This window comes from Elephantulus edwardii, unplaced genomic scaffold, assembly GCF_000299155.1.
Source record: "Elephantulus edwardii isolate Elephantulus edwardi_28Jun2011 unplaced genomic scaffold, EleEdw1.0 scaffold00252, whole genome shotgun sequence".
Lineage (NCBI taxonomy): Eukaryota > Metazoa > Chordata > Mammalia > Macroscelidea > Macroscelididae > Elephantulus > Elephantulus edwardii.
In genome coordinates, this window is record NW_006400002.1 from 2,038,271 (window position 1) to 2,058,718 (window position 20,448).

The 20,448-nt window shown below is 49.9% G+C and overlaps 1 protein-coding gene and 1 pseudogene across 2 annotated transcripts in view; both read right to left on the reverse strand.

Moving 5' to 3' along the window:
• Positions 1-12,163: 12,163 nt before the first annotated feature.
• LOC102870356 lies at positions 12,164-12,895 on the reverse strand (annotated as a pseudogene).
• A 1,118-nt stretch (positions 12,896-14,013) lies between these two features.
• SLC6A17 (solute carrier family 6 (neutral amino acid transporter), member 17) overlaps positions 14,014-20,448 on the reverse strand; it is a 48,911-nt gene continuing 42,476 nt past the window's right edge. The window contains exons 8-11 of one of the 2 annotated variants that reach the window (XM_006899305.1): positions 19,628-19,820; positions 18,788-18,947; positions 15,365-15,527; positions 14,014-14,572 (exon numbers count right to left, since the gene is read on the reverse strand). In XM_006899305.1, the coding sequence (XP_006899367.1) occupies positions 14,204-14,572; positions 15,365-15,527; positions 18,788-18,947; positions 19,628-19,820 (885 nt within the window). In that variant the 3' untranslated portion in view covers positions 14,014-14,203. The remainder of the gene's footprint in view (positions 14,573-15,364; positions 15,528-18,787; positions 18,948-19,627; positions 19,821-20,448) is intronic. The other variant, XM_006899306.1, reaches the window with a different exon arrangement.

Here is a 20,448-nt window from a genome sequence, read left to right on the forward strand (position 1 = left end):
GAGCCTGGGTGTGTGCAGAGAAAAGGTTCAAAGCCCAGTGCAAATGCGGGAGATCCTCACAAGCAAAAGTCATTTAATAAAGTCAGAAAACAAAAATAACAAGGAACTTTAGCCATCTACACATCTGTGCAGGTGAGGTGAGGACCATCCTTGGACTGTAGTCAGAAATGTATGTTTATTGGCACCCTCTTTATGTCCATGTCCCCCACCCCGTAGACCTGATGTCTGCATTTCAGAGTTTAGCTGGCTTAGAGTTTGCAGTGGAGCAGAAATATCCCACAGGTAACTGGGAAGACCCAGGACTGGCACAGGGCAGGAGAGATGAAGGGAGAATCACAGAGAAGATATTCAAGAATTGACCTTTAAACCTCGATTTAGTCTGTGTCCTGGCAAACTCTCTTGAGATCTCTTCTTTTCATTTCCCCAGTTCATTGAATTTAGTCTTTCTCCTAATAGGGAGAGAAAGGAGAGGGTCATAGGGGTGGGATCAGAGAGAGAAAAGATCTTGGGAGCATCCCACACTGATTTACTCGTTTATCCACATATGAGTGCCTACTATGTTCCAGGCACATCCTCTCACACTTCCAACCACCGACCCCTACAACCACCTCCTCCCCCCCAAATAGAATCTTTCTTATGGGTCTTCTGTTCTGCAATGTTGGTGGATGAAGGTGACAAGCACCAATAGAAGGAAATCAGATGCCAAGGGAGGGAGGTCGGAAAACTGGTGCAGTGTGATGTGGGTGTGGGGAGTCAAGGAAGGAAGAGACGAAGAAAACAGTTCAGGCCAGTTTCTTTGAGGGCAGTGCCCTCCTACTGGAGAAGCAAGCCCTGTCTCAGGACAGAGGCCTCCAGAAGCCTCACCACTGGCTCCAGATTTTATTCAAGAGTTTTGACTATCCCATTTCTTGGTCCTTTCTAGACCTCTGGGAGAGTCATTGTACTGTGCTTGTCATAATGTGGCTTGTCCACATTGGTTCTGTGTGTGTGAGGTCACGCTACAACCTCAAAGCACAGAATCCAGGAAATAAGAGCCCCCTGCCCAATTGGCTTTATGACAGTCTGCTATGGATGGGTGGGTGCTGCCCCCTGGTGGTGATAGATATCCTACCTCCTGTTGTTTTGTTGTGTGCTGTTGAGTTGGAACTGACTAATAGCTGACCCTCAAGTGGGTTTTCAGTGTCAATTAATTGCATGGGAGGTCCTACCTCCAGCACTAAGAACAACAACAACAAAAAAAAAAACAAACCCCACACAATTCCAAAACCCAAACCAAAAAACAAACCACATAATAACAACAAAAAACACATACAGAGATAGTGCATAGTTTATAATCAGCAAAATTGTGTCTCAGAGTTATATCCTTTCTCCATACCTGATAAATCTATATGCTGGGCAAATAATTTGAGAAACTGGACTGTATGAAGAAGATGTGGCCTCAAGATTGGAGGAAGATTCATCAACAAGCTAAAATATTCAGGTAGCACACTCTTGCTTGCTAGAAGTGAAGAAGGCACTTACTAAAGATTATCTAAGACTACAGCCTTCAATATTAATTGTACTTAAACATCAAGAAAAGAAAAATCCTCATAACTGGATCGATAGGCAACATCATGGTAAGTGGAGAAAAGATTTAAGTTATCAAGGTTTCATTTTATTTGAATCCACTATCAGCACCCATGGGAGGAGCAATTGAGAGATTAAAAGAGGTTTTGCATTGAGTAAATCTGCTGTTGAGGAGCTCTTTACTACATTAAAGAGCAAGGATGTCAGTTTAAAGACTAAGGTGCACCTGATCCATGTGCCATGGTATCTTGAGTTGTTTTGTATGTATGTGAAAGTTGGATAATGAATAAGGAAGACTGAGGAACTGACACCTTTGAATTGTAGTGCTGGTGAAGAGAGAGTATTGAATATACCATGTATTGCCAAAAAAACAAGTATCTGTTGGAGGAAGTGCTCCTTAGAAGCAAAGATGGTGAAAATTCATCTCACACACTTTGGGCATGTTATCCAGAGGTGCCAGTACTTGGGGAAAAATATCATGTGGGAAAGTGAAGAGTAAGAGAAAGAGAAGAAGCCTCCCAAGGAGATGGGCTCCACAAAGGGCTTGGGCATGACAGAGATTGTGAGGTTGATGCATGATAGGGCAAGATTAAGATCTGCTGTTCATAGAGTCACTGTGAGTTATTAGTCAACTCAATGGCAGCTAAGAACAACTCAACCTATTTCTGTGACGTCCATTCCAATTCATGGAGACTCATTGTTGTTGGCTGCTGTCAAGTTGACTCATAAAATGGATTGAACCTTACCATATACTGTGGGGTCCTAATCATGTTTGACAAGACTTGATCCCAGGGAAGACTAAAACTGCCCCGCAAAGTTTCCGAAGTTGTAATCTTTACAGGAGCAGATTGCCACCTGTTTCTCCTACAAAGGGCGGGTGGGCTGGAACTACCAATCTTTTGGTAATCAGCTGAAAGATTACTTACCACTGCTCCAACTGGTCTATGGCATAACCCTCCAAAATACCTTAAACTGTCTGCCGTCAGTGGATTCCAACTCATGACAATCCTGTGTGTGCACACAGAATGGCCCCAAAGGGCTTGCAAAGCTCTGACCTCTAGGCGGTGCACTGCCAAGTCTTTCTAATGAGTTTCTCATTGCCAGCCTTGCAGTTCGTAGTTGAGCGCTTCATCACTTGCGCCACCCCTGAACTTCTGGAAGTGATCAACTCACCTCAACCCATTGCTGTCACAGCTGACTCTGAGCTGACCCTCCAGGTTTTCAGAGGCTTTTAAATTGCACAAGAGAAGAGACAGCCCATCTTTCACCCTTAAAGTAGCTAGTGGATCCGAACCACTTGCCTTGGGGTTGACAACACAACTCCTTACCCACTAGGCCACTAGACTTTTGTCTGTGATAGTGGAGAGAAAAAGGGACTGATTAGCCTAGTCTAGGAGTTCTTATGGGGCAAGCAGTTAATACCCATGGCTGCTATCTGGAAAGTCAAAACTTCTGATATACCCAGAGGCACCTGAGAAGAAAGCGTGGTGATCTACTTCTGAAAATGCAGCCATTGGGAACCCTGTGGACTCAATTCAGTTCTGACATGGATGGAGTCACTAGAAGTTGAGATTGACTTGACAGTGAGTGTTGTAGTTTAGTTTTTTGAAAAATTTTTATGTTTCTATTTTAAGTCTGGTTTTGGCTTGGGATAACATTGATTCTGAGATTCCTACTAATTAATTCTGTTGTGTGCTGTTCAGCCAGAACCAGCCCATAGCTGGCCCTCCAGTGGGTTTTCAGAGGCAGTAAATCTCACTAGGACCACTCATATCGCCCTCAGTCTCATGCTCCCGTCTTAGGACTCAGCCTGTGTGTCATTTCTTTAAGAGCAGCCACGGTCAGAACTTCTGAATTCCTTCCTCTTCTTGCCCCATTATCATCTTTTCTTCACCTTCCACCCTGAGATCTGCTGGTTTCTTCTGGCTGTCAAGGAAGAGCACCTGTCTGGGCGCCTCCACGGGTATCCCCACTGAATAAAAGGATAGAAAATGATGGAGAAAAGCATGACTGACCCCAGAGTGGCAGCTGGCAGCTGTCCAGCACTTGTAGCCTTTCCATTGTTAGTTGCTGTTGAGTTGGCTCCGATTCACAGTGACATCGTACCCAGAAGAACAGAACATTTGCTTGGTCCTGTGCTACCTTCCCAAACTCCAGGATGCCTGCCTCCATTGTTGTAATCACTGGGGGTTTTGAGTATCTTCCAGTCTTGGCCCTTATCTCCTGGCACGATATTGGACAATGTTCTGTTGCCCAACAGATTTCATTGGCTAATTTTCAGAAGTTAGTCACCAGGCCTTTCTTCCTAGTCTTAGTACAGGAGTTCTGCTGAAGCCTATGTATCATGGATGAGTCTGCTGTTATTTGAACGGCAGCACAGGAGCAATTACAGTACCACAAACTGACAGTGGTGGCCTTTTATCTGCCACTGGAAGAAAAAAATGAGGGAGGAAGGACAGAAAAGAAACTTAGTTTTTCACTTTTGAAAAAAATATACCCTCCCTAAGCCACTGGAGTGTTTCCCCTGTTGTAGCCTATTCCCTCCCTCCACTGCCCCAGAGGTCCCTTCTCCTTTCCCCTTTTTCTTTCCAAATAAAATAGTGATATTAATAAAAAGGAAACATTTATGCCATTAAAAAGATAAATCATATCCATAGCTTCTGAAAAACAAGCAAAGTCCATTTCTGAGTCAACCCTGACTGATGATGATCTTATATGATACCAAGTAGAATATCCTGCAAGTTTCAGATCTGTCATTCACTGTGTCACTATGAATTGTAGTCTATTCAGCAGCGCCTCCAACAACAAGTAGCACTCTGTACAGAAGCACATCGCCAGGCCGTCCGCGGTGGGTTTAGGCTAGTAGTTGGCTGTGAGTTGTCAATCGAAGCCATTTCCTTTCTGCTTCCCCTACTGGAGGCTTTGCATGGACTCAGCTTGGTTGGATTGGCTGGAGCCTTCTAATTTCTCCATCTTCCTATATTGAGCCCCACTTGTTTTGTGGGGCTCTAGGAAGGATCGGCAATCTCCTCTTATGGGTTTAACTGCCTCTGAAGACCCGCTGGAGGGTCAGCTATGGGTCAGTTCCAACTCCACAATACTCAACAACAGCCTAGAGCAGGCCCCCTGGCTGCCAAGATAAGGCCCATCCTCAGTCACGTTCAGACCTCCCACTTTTGCCATTCCAGCTCCTGCCAGGTCTGGCCAGGGAGCCTGCGTCCTTTCCTGGGAAACTGAATTGTGTTAGCAGACATCATCCTTGGGCAGAGGGTGATAGCATCTTTCTCTTCACGGAGGGTAGAGAAAAGAGAGGGCGAAAGAAGGCTGAAAGCACACATTTTGCTTATCAGCTCATTTTATCCTGCGCTTCCTACCACAGCTGGCAGCCAGCAGAGATGTAGGTGTCAGTCAAATGCAGTGAATCTTCCTGGGAAGGGGCTTGGCTACGGCTAGAGGACAGCGTTGGTACTGGGCCTCGTGGAGGGCAGCTAGAATGGCCCTGCACACGGCTGCAGGCAGGGCTGAGCTGTTGTAAACACCCCAGTGCTGTGGAGGCAGCTCCAAGACAGTGTTTGATGGCTCAGTTCTTTCAAGGAAGGAACCGGAAGCATGCAGACCACAAGCTCAGGCCAGGCTGGGCTCAAGATCTCATTAACCACAGACTTGAAGCCTTAGGGCTGGAAGGACTTGAGGACTGCTTAAAGGGTTTCAAGGCTGCTCCCGAGAGCAGCAGTGGTCTCTGGGAGAATGACAGGCTGGGGCTGGCCATGGGCAGCACAGGTGGAAGCACAGGACCAGAGTTCTCCTTTGTCACGGCTGATGAGCTAGAGAACCAGCCTGGTTCGGTGAGCCTGCCTCTCCCACCAACCCCCATGTTCACTCAAATCCCAGCTGGCAAGGCTCCTTGGCACTTAGCATTTTTCCATTTAGAAAAGTACAGATTCCTCCCTCTTGGGTTAAATTCCAGCAAAACGGGTTCATTCCATTAGAGTAGTTAATTAGTCTTGATGGGCTTAGGCTCTCTGACGGTGTCCTGGGGAAAGGGAAAACAGCTGGAGAGAGGGAGGCGGCCCAAACACTGGCTCCCCTTGGATGCTCGTGAAGCTCAGCGATCATTTTTTGCCTGGGCCAACTTCAGGCTACAGGGCCAGATCCAGAACCCAGTTCTGACGCAGCAAACCAGAGAGCTAACCTCTGATGAGTCTTTTTGCACGGCGCGGAGTAATCTTAATACTAGTTGCATGTTGTTGAGTGGCAAAGTCTTCTATCAACATAGTGGAGCAGCGTGCCTGGCACCCAGGGTTTCTGTCGCTGATGGTGATGCGTGCGTAAGTCAGCTTGTGTAGATCCCTCCACAAGGTAGGACCCTCCCCCGCTACTCCAGGCCAATCCTTTGTTGTATGTTCTCAGTGGCCAGCACAGTCCTTAGTATATGGAAAACTTGACTCACACCTGATGTGTGCAATCAACGGGGAAGTAGGGTAAGAGTTGGCACCCTGCCTGTCAACACCTTGTTGTGAGCCGGGGTGGCATTGCATTGGGAGTTAAGAAACAAGCTTTGGCGAAGTTTCCCCCCTGTGTGGCTATGGGAATTCTGGGTAGGTCTCTTCCTCTCTCTGGGCCTCAGTTTCTTCAACTGTTACATGAAGAGATGGGACCAGATAATCCCTGAAGTTCATGTCTGGCTACTACTGCTGTAAAACAAATTACCCTCAACCTTTTATGGCGGGAATACGACCATTGTTTTCTTTTGCTCATGATTTTGTGAGTCAGGAAGTAAACAACAGCTTGGTCAGACTGTTGTTCCTTAGGATCCCTCAGGCGACTACAGTCAGATGTCAGCTGGGACTGCAGTCATCTGAAGCTCAGCTGGGCTGAACATTCAAGATGGCAAATTCATATGGCTACCAGATGACATTAGCAGTCAGCTGGGTGTCCAGCAGAATCTGTCAGCCGAGGCACCTGCAATGTGGCCTGTTCAGCCGAGCATGGCAGATTCAGGGCAGCTGGGCTTCTTACATATCCTACATGAATACTCAGAAAGTTGTTGTTGTTGTTCTTGTTGTTATGTGCCGTCGAGTTGCTTGCGACTCATAGCGACCCTATGTACAACAGCCCTAAACTCTGCTCTGTCCTGTGCCAATCGCACTGTCTCCAACATTCCCATCCCAAGCATCCCAGTCACTGAATCCATCCACCTCACAGAGGGCCTTCCCCTCCTGTGTTGTCCCTCCACCCTCCCAAGCATGATGTCCTTCTCCAAGGCCCGGTCTCTCCTCACAAAATGTCCAAAGTATGTTAGACGGAGCCTCAGAATCCTTGCCTCCAAGGAGCCACTGGTTTAACCCTAACTCAGAAAGAGCACCCCAAAATATCGAGTGGATGTGACATGGCCTTTTTCTAATCCAGCCCCAGAAGTCACACAGCTTTGCATCGACTGTCCTCATGGTTGTTAAGTGCTATGGGGCCGAGCATGACTCATAGTGACCCTGAGAGCAACAGATCTGAACCATGTCCTATTTGGTGCCATCTTTTTCATCCCCAGTCCACTTGAGCCCATTGCTGCAGACACTATCAATTCATCTCATTGAAGGGCTTCCTCTCCTTCACTGACCTTCCACCTTTCCAAACTTGATGTCCCTTTCTAAGGAATAGCTTCTCCTAACAACATGTCTAAAGTATGTGAGACAAAGCTTCACCATGCTTGTCTTCAAGGAGCTCTCTGGCTGTCCTTTCTCCAAGAAAGGCCATCCGTGAGGACATTCAGTACTCTTCTCCAACACCACAACTCAAATGCATCAATTCTTCTCTTGCCATCCTTAGTCATTGTCCAGCTCTCCAATGCATAGCAGATGATTAGAAAGACTATAACTTGAACTGGGCATAGAAGGAGGTATTTGCCGACCCAGATTGAGGGGAATGTTGATGCTGTTGTTGTTAGTTGCCTATGACTCATAGTGACTCTGAACAATGGACCTCCACCTTGCCCTGTCCTGCACTATTCTTTAATCTCTGATATGCTCCACCCCACTGTTACAGTTACTCTGTCAATCTATCTTGATGAGGGTCTTCTCTAATCCTCCACCTTTCCCAGCAGAGGGTATAGTTTTCTCTTTTTTATGGGAGAAGAATTTGAATCATTTATTTAAAAAAATAAAATAAATCAATACAACAAAACTCCACCACTTGTCTGCAGTCTGTGAAATCCTTCAGGGCACCTCGAGCTCTTAGGAAAGAAGCCTCAGCCAACTATGCTGGAGAAACCAAAGCACAGACACTGACTGAGAGGCGCGGCCCCTCACAGCCGCCTATGGTGCGCTAGACGCTGAGTGATCAGAGTGAAGCTGTCTTGGGTGGTGAAGACCCATCTAGTCTGTGACATCTAGTCAGCTGGCATCAGAATTGTTGCTCAGACAAGCCCTGGCCGAATTCCTCACTCACAAAGTCATGAGAGGTTGCTTAAATCTCTGAGTTTTGGAGTAACTTGCTACATTGCGATAGAGAGCTGGACCAACGTGTACTGTCTAATTCAACTCATTCGTTATCCTAACCTCACAGACTAGGACATTTACGACCAGAAGTTTCCCAGGAAGCACGAGGTGGAAGTGGCGTTCGGACGTGGGAACTCTGACTGCAAGTTCTCCCTGTCGCACCCAACTACCCTGCCTATTGATGGGCCTACGTGCTGAAAGAAGAGTTGGCATTTCTATCAGAAACATCACCTTTAGCCAAAGGACCTAATGTTACAAGGTGCAACATTTCTAGCATGAGGAGGAGAGATTTGGGCAAAATTTGGAGTTGAAAGGTGGGGCTCCTCCAGCAAAACTCAGGGTCTCCTTATGTGTCATTGAGTCAAGGGATAGACATTCTGTCCTACGCTGCACCATCCTCACACTCTCACCCGTGATCAAGTCCACCTCACTGAAGGTCTTCCTCTCTTTTGCTGACCAGCTGCCTTTCCCAGCATGATGTATTTTTATTTATTTTTTTTTAGCACTGGCCCCTCCCAACAACATGCCCCAAAGTATGTGGGAGGAAGTTTCACCATGCTTAGCTTTAAAGAGCACCCTGGTTGCACTTGCTCCAAGACGGATTTGTTCTTTGGCAGTCTATGGGCTATTTATTATTCTTTGCCAACCCCACAATCAGGTGCACCTTAGTTTTAAAACAGATAACCTTGCTCTTTAGCACTGTGGGTGGGTCTTTGACAGTAGATTTTCCCAGTGCAACTGCCTTTTGATTTCTTGACTGCTATTTTGATGAATGTTGATGGTAGATCCAAGCAAAATGAAATCACTGACAACTTCAATATTTTCTCCACCCATCATATTTGCCTATTGATTCAGTGGGGAGGGGTTTTGTTTCCTTGGTGTTGAGATGTAATCCATATTGAAGGCTGTAGTTCTTAATCCTCTTCAGTAAGTGCTTCAATTCTTCTTCACTTTCTGCAAACAAGGTTATGCCGTCTGCATAACACAGGTTGTGGATGGGTCTTCCAATCCTGATGTCACACTCTTCATACAATTGAGCTGCTCATGTCATTTGCTCAGCATACATATTAACTAGGTACAGGTGGTAGATTTGATCATCTGAGCGCTCGATTAGCATCCTGTGTTTACCTAAGGCACCATCGCGGCTCCTTCAAAGAATAAACTAAGCCACAAATGAACAAGAAGTGGGAGAACAGGGTGAGCTGACTCAAAGATGTGAAGAGCCATCTGGTGGCTATTCCTGGAACAACACTTCCCTCTCTGGTAGAAGAAAACAGAAGGCTCCTTTGAGGACCAGGGCTGTCTTGGAGTCTGAGCAGTATCGTTCCAGATTGGAGTGGGGTGGGATTGGGCTCAGATAACGCCCTGAAAGCAGACCTCTTGCCTTTTATGATGTCTGTGATCTTTCAGGGAGGGACAGAAAGAAGAGCCCCCACCTCCCCTGGCCCAGCCCATTCTTCACAGGGCTGCATTCAGGAACCAGCTGCACCAAGCTGATTTGGACTCATGTATGCCAGAGTAGATGATGCTTCCGATGGCTTTCAATGAGTGGTCTTTGGGGAAGTAGATCACCCAGCCTTTTCCCCAAGCACCAGTGGGTAGACTGGAACCTTCAACTTTGGGTTCATAAGCTAGTGTTAACTGTCTGGACCACCCAGGGACATCAAACATGCATAGCAAGCCTATTCTTGGGACTGTCAAGTCCCATGTTTCATATTTACCTTCAACTTAAATTTTCAAAAGGTAAGGTCATCCTGAAGACAAGGATGGCTGAACCATTTCCCAGTGAAGCACGCTCCCTGCCTTGTATAGCCTCAAGCGCCTCTCTCCAGGCCCCTCCTCAGGCCTCAACCCCCACACTCTCCCAGCCCCAGGTGTTTTGCTGAGGTGGACCTCAAAGTGCCCCACCCATGCAGAGATAACCTGTTTCTGGGAGTAAGATGGGAAAGGAATTTCTCTTCCAGGTCCTGTAAGAGAGTATCAAACACCCACCTCACCTCAGATTGTTGTTGTCTGTATCTGATGAACTCCGTGGAAGTCTTGGGACCCAGTAAGGCTCAGTATAAAGACAGGAATTCCGTTGTGGTGACCTGCCATGGATCAGCCCCCAGCTCACAGCCACCTCGTGCTGAGTGGTGGCCCTGTACCGTCCCTGTGATGGGCTGGGGAGGGACCGGTGTGACCCATCAGGTTTGTCAATGGTTGACTTGGGGGACTAGAGCACCAGAGCTTTCTTTCAAGTCTGTCTTAGTCTAGAAGTTCTCAGGTCATAGATGCACACAAGCCTCCACTCGCAGATGGGTGGTGAGTGATAGTTACATAGGAGGAGCATTATCAGGGAACTGAACCAAGGTCTTCCCCATCAAAGGCAAGAAGTTTACCACCAAACCACCAAAGCCTCCTAGGTATTGCTGATACCATACCTGTCATAATTTCTAAGAAAAGAAATACTTGTCCCCTCCTTGCCCTTCCCCCATCCATCCAGCACCTATTCCCTCTCTCAGATCCCAGGGGCAGTAAGAAAGGAAAGAGGGGTTTGGTAAGAACAGACACTTTATTGCACACCATGGTAGGGGAGAGTCAAGAGGAAGGAGGGGCACTGAGGGTTGACAACACCATGTCCCCTCCCCTAAGCTGAGTGGTCCAAGTTCAGGACTGAGCATCTGTGAAACACAAGGACTTGGATGGGTCTGAACTTGTGCCAGAATTCAAAGTGACTACATGGTGTGTGCGCCTGGGTCTGTACAAAGCTGCACTCTGGATGAACAGGGTCACTGTGCCCTCCACCCCCTGGCCTGCCATTAGGTCCCAGTGAAGAAGCAGCCACATCCCATGGCCTGGCAGAAGGAACAGGGATGCTCAGAAGTCCCTCAGTCTCTCTTCCACAGTGGGGTGTACTCTGGCAGCAGAAGGGGTGTCTGTGAGGAAGGGCAGCCTCGTGCCCTGTAATACTGAGGCCTGAGCAGAGTCTGGACCATGTAGCGTCTGTATCACTGGCTATGGTGGCCAGCTCGGGAACTTCTCGCCCCAGAAAAGCAGCAGCTCCAATGACTGCTGGAGGGTGGGAGCCTAGAGGCTTGGCATCAACTTGTGCTTCCCATCTCTCTACCCTCCCCTCCACCCCCACCCCCAGTCTGGGCCTGGGCCCCACAGTCCTCAGCCGAAAGGGTAGTATTCTCCCTGAGCAAGAAGCTGGTGACCAGGGCCAGCCGTCAGGACCCACCCCCTGCCTCCACCTCCAGCTTCAGCATCCTCTCCACTCTGCCAGCTGGTGGGCTCTTCACCCACAGCACTAAAGCACTTGGGGACTCCCTCTCAGGCCATCTCTGGAGGCTCATTCCTCATCAGGGTGCCACCTGCCCCAACCCCTCTGGCCATGCCCCACCATGAGCGGAGGAGTGTCTGGAGTACAGAGGGCCAACTGTTCCCTTCTGAAAGGTCAAGGTTGTTTCAAGGACAACAGAGGTTCCAGGAGATGCCTTGGAGGTTCCTCGCTATCCTAAGAAGCCCAGTACTTTTCCTCCAATGAAGGGCTTGTGGCTCCAGTGGGAATAGCAAGGAGCTGATGGGAAAATAAATCCAGGGTGTTCCTCTCCCCACCCCACCACACCCCAGGCCCCTTCTCCTGTTGCTGGCAAGCCCAGTGTGAAGGCAATGAGTCAGCAGGGAGAGAAACATTCCTTTCTGCATGGTAGGGGGCTTCCTGCAGGCCCTCCCTGAGGAGAGCAAGAGGAAGACAGGGGAGGGCAGTGTGGCTTCCGGAACGTGGTGAACACTGGGAGTCACAAATCAGCACCTGATGCACACCCACACTCACATATCCACACACACCACACACACGCGCGGAGGTCTGGGCCCTACGCTAACACGCGGCTAACACACGGCAAAGACACAGTCCGGGCAGCGCCCAGCCGCCAGCAAAAGGCTACACACATGACCAGGCTGCCCCCACTGAGCCAAGCCCGCCTTCTCCCCCTGCTAGCAGGCCAGGCTTGGCCCCGCCATACGCTACAAAATTAAAAATATATCAAATATACAATGAAAATAGATCTGTACAGCACTGAGGATGAAAATAGTCCACCAGCCACGGTATAATATTGGGTTTGTCATTTAACAGCATTTACACCCACATGTACAGATTGAATATACAATAGAAATAGAATATATAGAAGAGTATATATAGTAAAGTGTCTCTCCTGGGACCTGCCTTTTCCTGTTGCTAATTCTGCTTGGGGTTAGGCATGAGGCCAGGTAGTAGGTGGTGTCAGGTGAGGGGGCCCAAGGACGGATCTGGGGGCCTCCCTCTCGCCTCATCCACCCCAGAAGGGCAGGAGAGGTAAAGGGGGGAGAAGGTGTAGGGGAGGAGGAGTAAAGGAGTCAGGGTGAATGGAAGAGAAGCCAGGGAACAGGGGCCCAGGGGACTAAAGGATGAAGAAAGGACCCTGGGCCGCTCTGTCCTTCCCAAAGCAGAGTGCAGTCCGAGTCACAGGCAAGAGTAACTCAGGACCCTCCATGGAAAGGGGTCTGCCACCTGTGACCTGCTTTTACCCTGTCAGCTACAGCTCTCAAAGAGAGAGGCTTACTGTTACACCAATATTCCCAATTTTTTCTTTCCTTCTTTCCTTCCTTCCTCTCTCTCCCTCCCTCCTTCCCTCTGCCATTCCATCATATGCTTACCCTTTACCCACTCACTCACCCATCCATCTGTCTACCCATTGATTCATCTATCTACCCATCCATCCACCTGCCTACCCATCTATCCACTCATCATCCCACCTATCCATCCATCCATCCATCCATCCATCCATCCATCCATGCATCCCACCCCACCCATCCATCCCAGTGAGTATGAGTCCTCCCAGACTGCAAAGCTGAGGGTAGCCCCTTCTACCAGGAGGCTCTGTGGATGACGGCAGCAGACTGCACCTCCTAAGGGTGCCTTGAAAACAGGTGCTCTGCCTTTCCCCCAGCAGCCTTCAGGGACCATAGCCCTGCCCATAAGCGCTCTGTCCACAGGGAGGCTCAGGTCATGCACCCAGGGTGCTGCCTGCACAGAGCACACAATGGGTGGCTGTCCTTGTGCAAAAGGGAGAGGGGATGGTAGCCCAGAGGGGCTGTGAAGTTATATCTTTCCTCAGGCACGAGGCTTCCTGTGAGTGAGCCCCTAAACTCAGAGAGCCTCAATCCAAGGGAGAAGCTGCCGCTAGAGAGAAAACATGGCCCCAGGTGAGGGGACAGGGAATGTGCTTCACAGTTGTGCTCCAAACCATCTAAATTGTGCTGTGAACCATCTAATTGTGCTCTGGAAATTTCCTTGTACTGTTCCCCTTCTCTCTTGAGGAAAGAAGTTGGGGTCACTGCCCTGAACTTCAGGCTGAGGTGGGGCAGGGGGACCGGGAGATTGTTATGCTCTGTGGGAGGCAGGGAAGGTTCCAGGTCAGTCGTCCTCCCATGCAGAGTGTGGGAGCACATCTCACCGCGCCCCTGGCGGGGGGGGGCAAGCACATCCAAAGTTTTCAGCCTGGCAATGTGGGGTTGAAGGGCCTGTGCATCCCACTGCTGCCAGGCCTTTGCTCAGGGCAGAGGGCATCATCCCACTTCTAGACACAACTGGGGGCTCCTGCAGTGCGCCATCTGAGTCCTGGCATCCCTGGCTCGACTCAGCCTCACACCAGGCAACCTCTTGGCCCAAGACTGGCCTGTCGGGGTAGGATGGTGAGGCCTGCTTCTGGGGCAGATTGAGCCACAGTCACTCCCTGCCTCTTCACCCTCCCAGGTAATCCAGGTGACACCCAAAGCCTAAGAACTTCAGGTGGCAAGTCGCAGGGAGAGAGAGGCCACAGTGACCCCTAAAGTGGCTGCTTGGAGTCTTCCCTGACTAGGAGCCAGGACTTCCAGCTGCAATTTGGTAAGAGAATCTCAGAGAGTTAGAAGGGCTAAGGGCTGGTGTAGGGGCCAGAGCTGCTTCTAGCCCTCTGCTCAGGTCTAGGGAGCAGAAGTCAGCTGGGACAGGGTGGGGTGTGGCTGGGCCGACCCTGGGCACGGGGCCTGGCCTGGGCCCGGTGCCTGCCATGAGGATGAGGCCAGACCAGAACGAGTGGGCAGGATGGGTGTATAGGGAGAAGCAGGCAGGGTAAGGACAGTGGTCACAGCTCTGACTCCGGGGTGCTGGCCAGGAGGTAGCCGCTCCCATAGCGTCCGTTGGGATTGCCACTGTTCTCCAGGGGTGATGTGCTGCCGGGCCCCAGATAGGAGCGATGGGTGGGCATGGGAGAGGGTGCCTCACTGGGCACCTTGCTGAGGATGAAGCGGGTCTCATCGTTCTCCTCCAAGTTGGAGATGTCCTTCATCATGCGGCCCTTCTTGTAGGACACGGAGAGGGTGTTGGAGCCGTCAGACAGCAGGTGGAAGTGCCTCAGGATGAACACCACAGGGATGGGCAGGACAGCCACTACGATGAGGGTGATCAGGAGGGCCATGGCCCAGTTCGGGAAATACAGGTAGCGCTCAGCAGCCTGGGGGCGGGGAGGCAGGGGCTGAGAGCTGCTGCTGGTCCCCCAGGACCCTCAGGACCGCCCCTGCCTGCCCTCACCTACTGCCTTCCTGTCCCCCATCCTGTCCAGGAACCAGCAAGATGAGAGGCATCAGACATTGCCCCTGAGTTAGCTGGTCACTGGATCAAGAGCCTAAACTTCTCTGGGACTGTGGCTGAATAACTGAGTGGATTAAAAAAAAAAAAAAAAGGATGTATAATTCCACTCCAGACAATGGAGAGAGACTATGGAACCAAAAAGCAAGTCAGATATGTTCACCTTTCTACCCCCCATCTGTACTCCAGTAAAACCTGTGAAAGCTGGAGCCTGCAAAGGCTGAAACCTGTCAGAGAAGTAAAACTCAAACATTGCCCAATAACCAGGAGCCCTGGTGGCCTAGAGGTAAGGAGTTGCACTGCCAAGCCAAAGGTACATGGTTTGACTCCACCAGCTGTTCCACTGGAGAAAGGCAGGCAATCCCCCCCCCACCCCCCCCCCCCCCGTGTGATTAACTGCCTCTGTAGTCCTGCTGGTAGGTCAGTTATAGGTCAGTTCTGACTCGATGGTACATTACAACAATAATCAGGTGATAGACAAGTGGTAAGACTGCATGAAATCAGTCCATTGAGTTCTGACTCTCAGAGGTTTCACTGCGTCCCTCTTGCATTGTTTAAAGATGACAGAGAAGTCAGGCAAAGCACCTGGCAGTGCCTGGTACAGGAGGTACCCTGAAAAGCCTGAATGTCCCTGGGGCTCGGGGGGCCCAGTCCTCACCTCCTCCTTGATCCAGGCGCTGTAGCCGGGCGGCGTGACCCCCAGCTGGATGATGCTGGCCGTGGTGAGCACGGCCATGCACAGTGGAGACACGAACTTCCACATGTAGAAGTAGAAGCGATAAGGCCGGAAGCCCAGCATCTCCGTCAGTTCCTGCATGAACCTGCCAGGCGCAGTGAAAGACCCAGGGTCAGTAATCCAAAACCTCCATTCCTCTCCCAACAGCCTCCCCACCAGCAGCCTCCATGACCAGCCCTCCTCTCCGGGCCCTTCTTGTCTTCATACTCAGCAGTCATGGGACGGCTGTTAACCTTCCACCTCCTCCACTCCACCAGCTCCCCACCCTCATCCCGGGATATGATAAAGCTAATCAGGCACACCCAGGGCCCTCAGACAACACCGCTGGGCTTCTCTATTCTCCATGTCACCATGTGGTCCAATGGGGGGCCCGATGGGTGGTGTAATGGGTAAAAACTGTGCTGCCAACTCAAAGGTGGGCAGCTTGAATCCACCAGCTGCTCCTCAGGAGGAAGGTGACCATTCTCCTCTTGTGCGATTTACAGCCTCTGAACATCCACTGGAAGGTCAGCTGTGAGTTTGTTTCAACTTGATGGCAATGAGTTTGAGTTTTTTGCTCGCTGAAAGACTGGAGGCTTGAGTCTATCCAGAGGCAAGGCTTGGCAATCTACTTCTGAAAAGCAGACGACTGAAAACACTAGGGAGCATAGTTCAACTCTACCCCGACACAGGAGTGGAAAGTGACCTGACTGCAACTGGATGTTCACAGGGAACCCAACCTGCCGGTCCCATTTCCATGGATCCCAAGGAGTCCACGGAGCCAGACTCCCCCTACTGACGACGAGGAAGAAGTGCACATCCCTGGTGTCCAAAGGCAGCCTTGGCTCCATTTAAAACCAGGGCTAGTCAGTGAGACCAGCTCAGGACAGGGCAGGCTTCAGAGCTATTGTGCATAGGATCGCTATGAGTCGCAAGTGACTTGACATAACAAGATTATTTTTATGTGACAGAGTCAAGTAATAATGTTTAAAAAAATGGTTGCTATATACCATTGTGCTGGAACTGACTCCTAGCTGACCCTTCAGTGGGTTTTCAGGGGCAATAAATTGCACCAGAGATTTCTTGATCCCACATAGCAGCTGTTGGAATTGGACCGTGTGTGGCACATTACTTCTAATGTGAGTTTGAGATTATCATAAACTTTACAGAGACTGCTAAGTGAAAAAACAAAAATAAAAAAACCAACCCAAAAGCCAATATGCTAAGAGAACTCAGTCCTGTAAGGACAACTACTGTATAAGACCATTACTGTAGAAATAGAGAACTTGTAAAATGTGTATGAGGCTCTACTGGGGAGAGGCGAGGGGTTGAGGGGGGAAGCAGAGGGGGTCGGATGGGTGGGAGGGAAGGGTGGGACAATTTGATGGGTGGAGGCAGGGGTGGGTTAAGGAAATGGGGAAAAGCTGGTGTGGAAAACAATGTATATGAACTTTGTAAGTAAGTAAATCAAGTATAAAATAAAAATTTTATATAAAAAAAACAAAACCAAACCAGGGCTTCTAGTTTGATCGCCTGCTGGGAATTTGCATTTCCACCCCAGAGAAATTCAATCAGAATCTACATTTTAATAAACTCTGGATCTTGTCACGGAATCTTAGTGATCTAATTTATTTGGGCAAACTTAGCTGCCAAACCGAATCCCCCAGCTTCTGTGAGGAAGAAAGAGTAGGCAGTCTGTTAAGATTTACAGCTTTGGAAGCCTGAGGGGGAGAGGGGTTGCCATGAATCACTTGATGGCAATGGGTTTAGTTTGGTTTTGGGATCTTGTTAGCCCTGTTTTAAATGTCGGGTCTGTAAAGGCAATTTCAGGAGTTGGGTTGTTGCTGTTGTGTACTATTGAGCTGGAGCTGACCCTTAGCTGACCCCCTGGGGGGGTTTGCAGAGGTGGTTAATTGTACATGGGAGGAGATTGTTCATCTTTCTCCTGTGGAGCAGCTGGGAGATTTGAACCACGTGCCTCTGGGATCGCAGCACAGCAAACAAAAACAAAGTCTTACTTCACTCACTCTTCACTGAGACCCAGCACTTCTTTCTATTCTAAACGCAAGCACAGAGGTACAGCAGGAGCAACAGTACTTGACCTTGTCACCAATAGAGCAAACTGGGTTTTTTCGTATCCCATTACAGTTGCTGAAGATACCTAGGAACATCTATGCTCAGCACTACTTGGAAGTCTGCTGTTAGACCCTCCTCTAAATCCTGTAATTTAATGCACTGAAAGGAAAGCATACGGTCATTTCCATCTTGCAAGTTTTAAATAATAGTTTGCCATTGTGGCCTCGTGGCAAGAAGTTGTGCTACAATCCCAAAGTCACATGGTTCAAATCCACCAGCTGCTTTGAGGGAGAAGGATGGGCAATCTCCTCCCATGCTATTTACTGCCTCTGAAAACCCACCTGAAGGTCACCTATGAATTCATTTTGACTCAGTGGTAGACAACAACAATGATGCTTTTTAAATAATAGCAAAAGTTTTCCATATATGTTATTTTGCGAATTAAAAAATTATTCTGAGGATGGTCTAGGGGCTTTGCTGGCAAGGGAGTACATGGCACACGCATAAAAAAGAGGATTGCCTTTACCTGCTGCCCCCGCCAGGTTCGCAAGGGAGAGGTGGACTCATTTTCATACAACTCCCTGCACCCTCCCACTCCCTCCCAGGGAGCTGAGAGAGAACCCATCCTTAGGCAGGAACAGGCACAGGAAGGAGCCGGAGGGTCAGTGATGACCCTGGCCTTGCTGACAAGCACAACCTGGTCACAGGCAAGGTGAAGTGAGTGAGAGGGGTGAGTCCTGGGGCTTCCAGGGGACAGAGGTGTGTTCTTAATTAAGGATTGAGACTGGGAGCCAACAGTGAGTGCAGACCGGCCAGGCATAAACCAAGCCTTTCTTACTGCCATGTTCTGTTACCTCACAACAACCTCTAACTTCAGACCTCATAGCAGGCACTGTCTACAGAACTTTAAAACTTGACCAGGCTGCTGAAGTCTACATGTACTTTGAGGGCAGGGATCTCTCATGGAGCCAACCACAAAGTGCTTAACACACTGAATCCTGAAGATAACTTGCTTCCCAGGAAAGGAGTTTCGACAGGTGACAATTGTTTAGGATGATGCCAAAACTGAGCATGAACCCTGGAGACCCAGATCTTCAGCCTGGCTCACTTCTCACCAGTCTTGTGGCCTGGGCCCACTCATGTCCTCCAAGTCTCAGTTTCCCTAAATGATCCCTCTATGACCTCCTGTCCCAGTCACAATCCATGAAGGGGTACCGAATTCTCCTGAGAATCATGGTGGGACACAGCCCTCCCTCCTCTCCTGCCACTGTCTCCCAGATGCCCCCTTACTTTTTGGTTCCATAGATCCAGGCCACAGCGATGTTCTCCAGGATAACAATGACGGTGAGAGGCAGGGTCGCCGAGTAGTCATCAAACATGGTGACAAAGTAGTTCCCGGAGCGCTGGACGAACAACAGCCCCACGAAGAATGCAAAGACACAGCAGCCCACTACAGAGAGCCGGGAGGCCGGTGTGGGGGCCAAGGTGCAGGGTGGGCGGGGCCCAGGGAGTCTTGGGGCACCCAGGCCTCTCCCCTCCCACCATTCCTCAGATGCCAAGGTTCTGAGCTCCCCCTGCAAGGCTCAGTGCCCTCAAGGCAGTGAGCATCTTGGGGGAGGCATGGTATCCCCTCTTTTATCCCATGTCCCCTGCCCCTGGCATAGTGCCTGGTCCTTAACAGGGGATCCACATCACTGTAGGGATTTAATGCAAACGATTAATTTGGCTGTTCCCTGTGGTTTTTCCTGCACCTTGGTTTCCCCATCTGAGAATAAGATATTCACTTCTTGGATATGAGTAAGGGACTGCTCTGGATGGAGCCCAGATCAGTTCTGAAGGTGAGCGTCTACGGACACAGCTCAGAACAGGGAGCACCTCCTTTCTAATACGGCAAGTCCTTGGGAAAAAACGGCAAGTGAACCCAAGAAAAAGGCTTGTCTCCCAGCTCAGATGTGGCCCAGTTTCCCAACAGCCCTCCTCCTCCCAGCCTGTGCTCTTTTCTGTGAGGCAAAGCCAGCAGTGTCTGGGGTGGGTGGGGAGCCTCTGGCTCTGGGTCCACAGATGACCCAGTCAGCCCTAGTGGGAAGGCAGCCCCTGGGGTTAGGCAGGGCCGAGTGGGGGTGGAGTTACCTGTGAACATTTCCTTGGGCACCTTGAACGTGTCAATGATGGGTGTGGTGATGCCGGCCATGGTCCCAATCATGCTGCCCAGACCCAGGTTGATGAGCATCAGGAAGAACATGACGGACCAGAATGGAGAGGCAGGGAAGTGTGTCATGGCCTCCGTGAAGGCAATGAAGGCCAAGCCTGTGCCCTGGACAGACTGAGAGGTGGGCAGGGGAAGGGGGGTCTTCAGGGAGGGCCACCTCCTCTCATTCTGGGGGCCCCCACCACAACCTAGGGAGCCCTCTGCTTCCCTGGCAGCTCTCTCTCACAGGGATCCCTATCCTCACCCTTGTTTGGCCAGTGGATCTCCAAGTTCAGGGGACATTAGACTCCCTCCAGAACAAAACGAATCCAGAAAATTCTAATTCAGAGGTTCCCCCATGGTACTTGGCTTCTATAATCTGGTCACAGTTAGAAACCCGCCCAGCTCCAGACTCTCTTCCTCTGAGAAGCCTTCCCCAATTGGCCCACCACAACCATGACCACTCCCAGTTCTGAGCTCTGCACCTATGGCAGCGGCTCTGGACCTGGGCTGCCCAGTGGCATCCCTGGGAACCTTTAAAAATTGCTGATGCCTGGGTTCCACCTTGGAACAGGGATTTGATTGTCTAGAGTGAAGCCTGGGTAGCAGCGTTCTAAAGGCCCTGGGTGATTCCAATCGAGAGTCAAAGCAGAGCACCATGCTGGGGCTGGGGCCTTTCCTCACTGAGCAATGTGCCACTTACTGCCTTGGACAGTGCTCTATGTTATGTAGTGCTCAGTGACTGTGAGGACTTCCTCTGGCT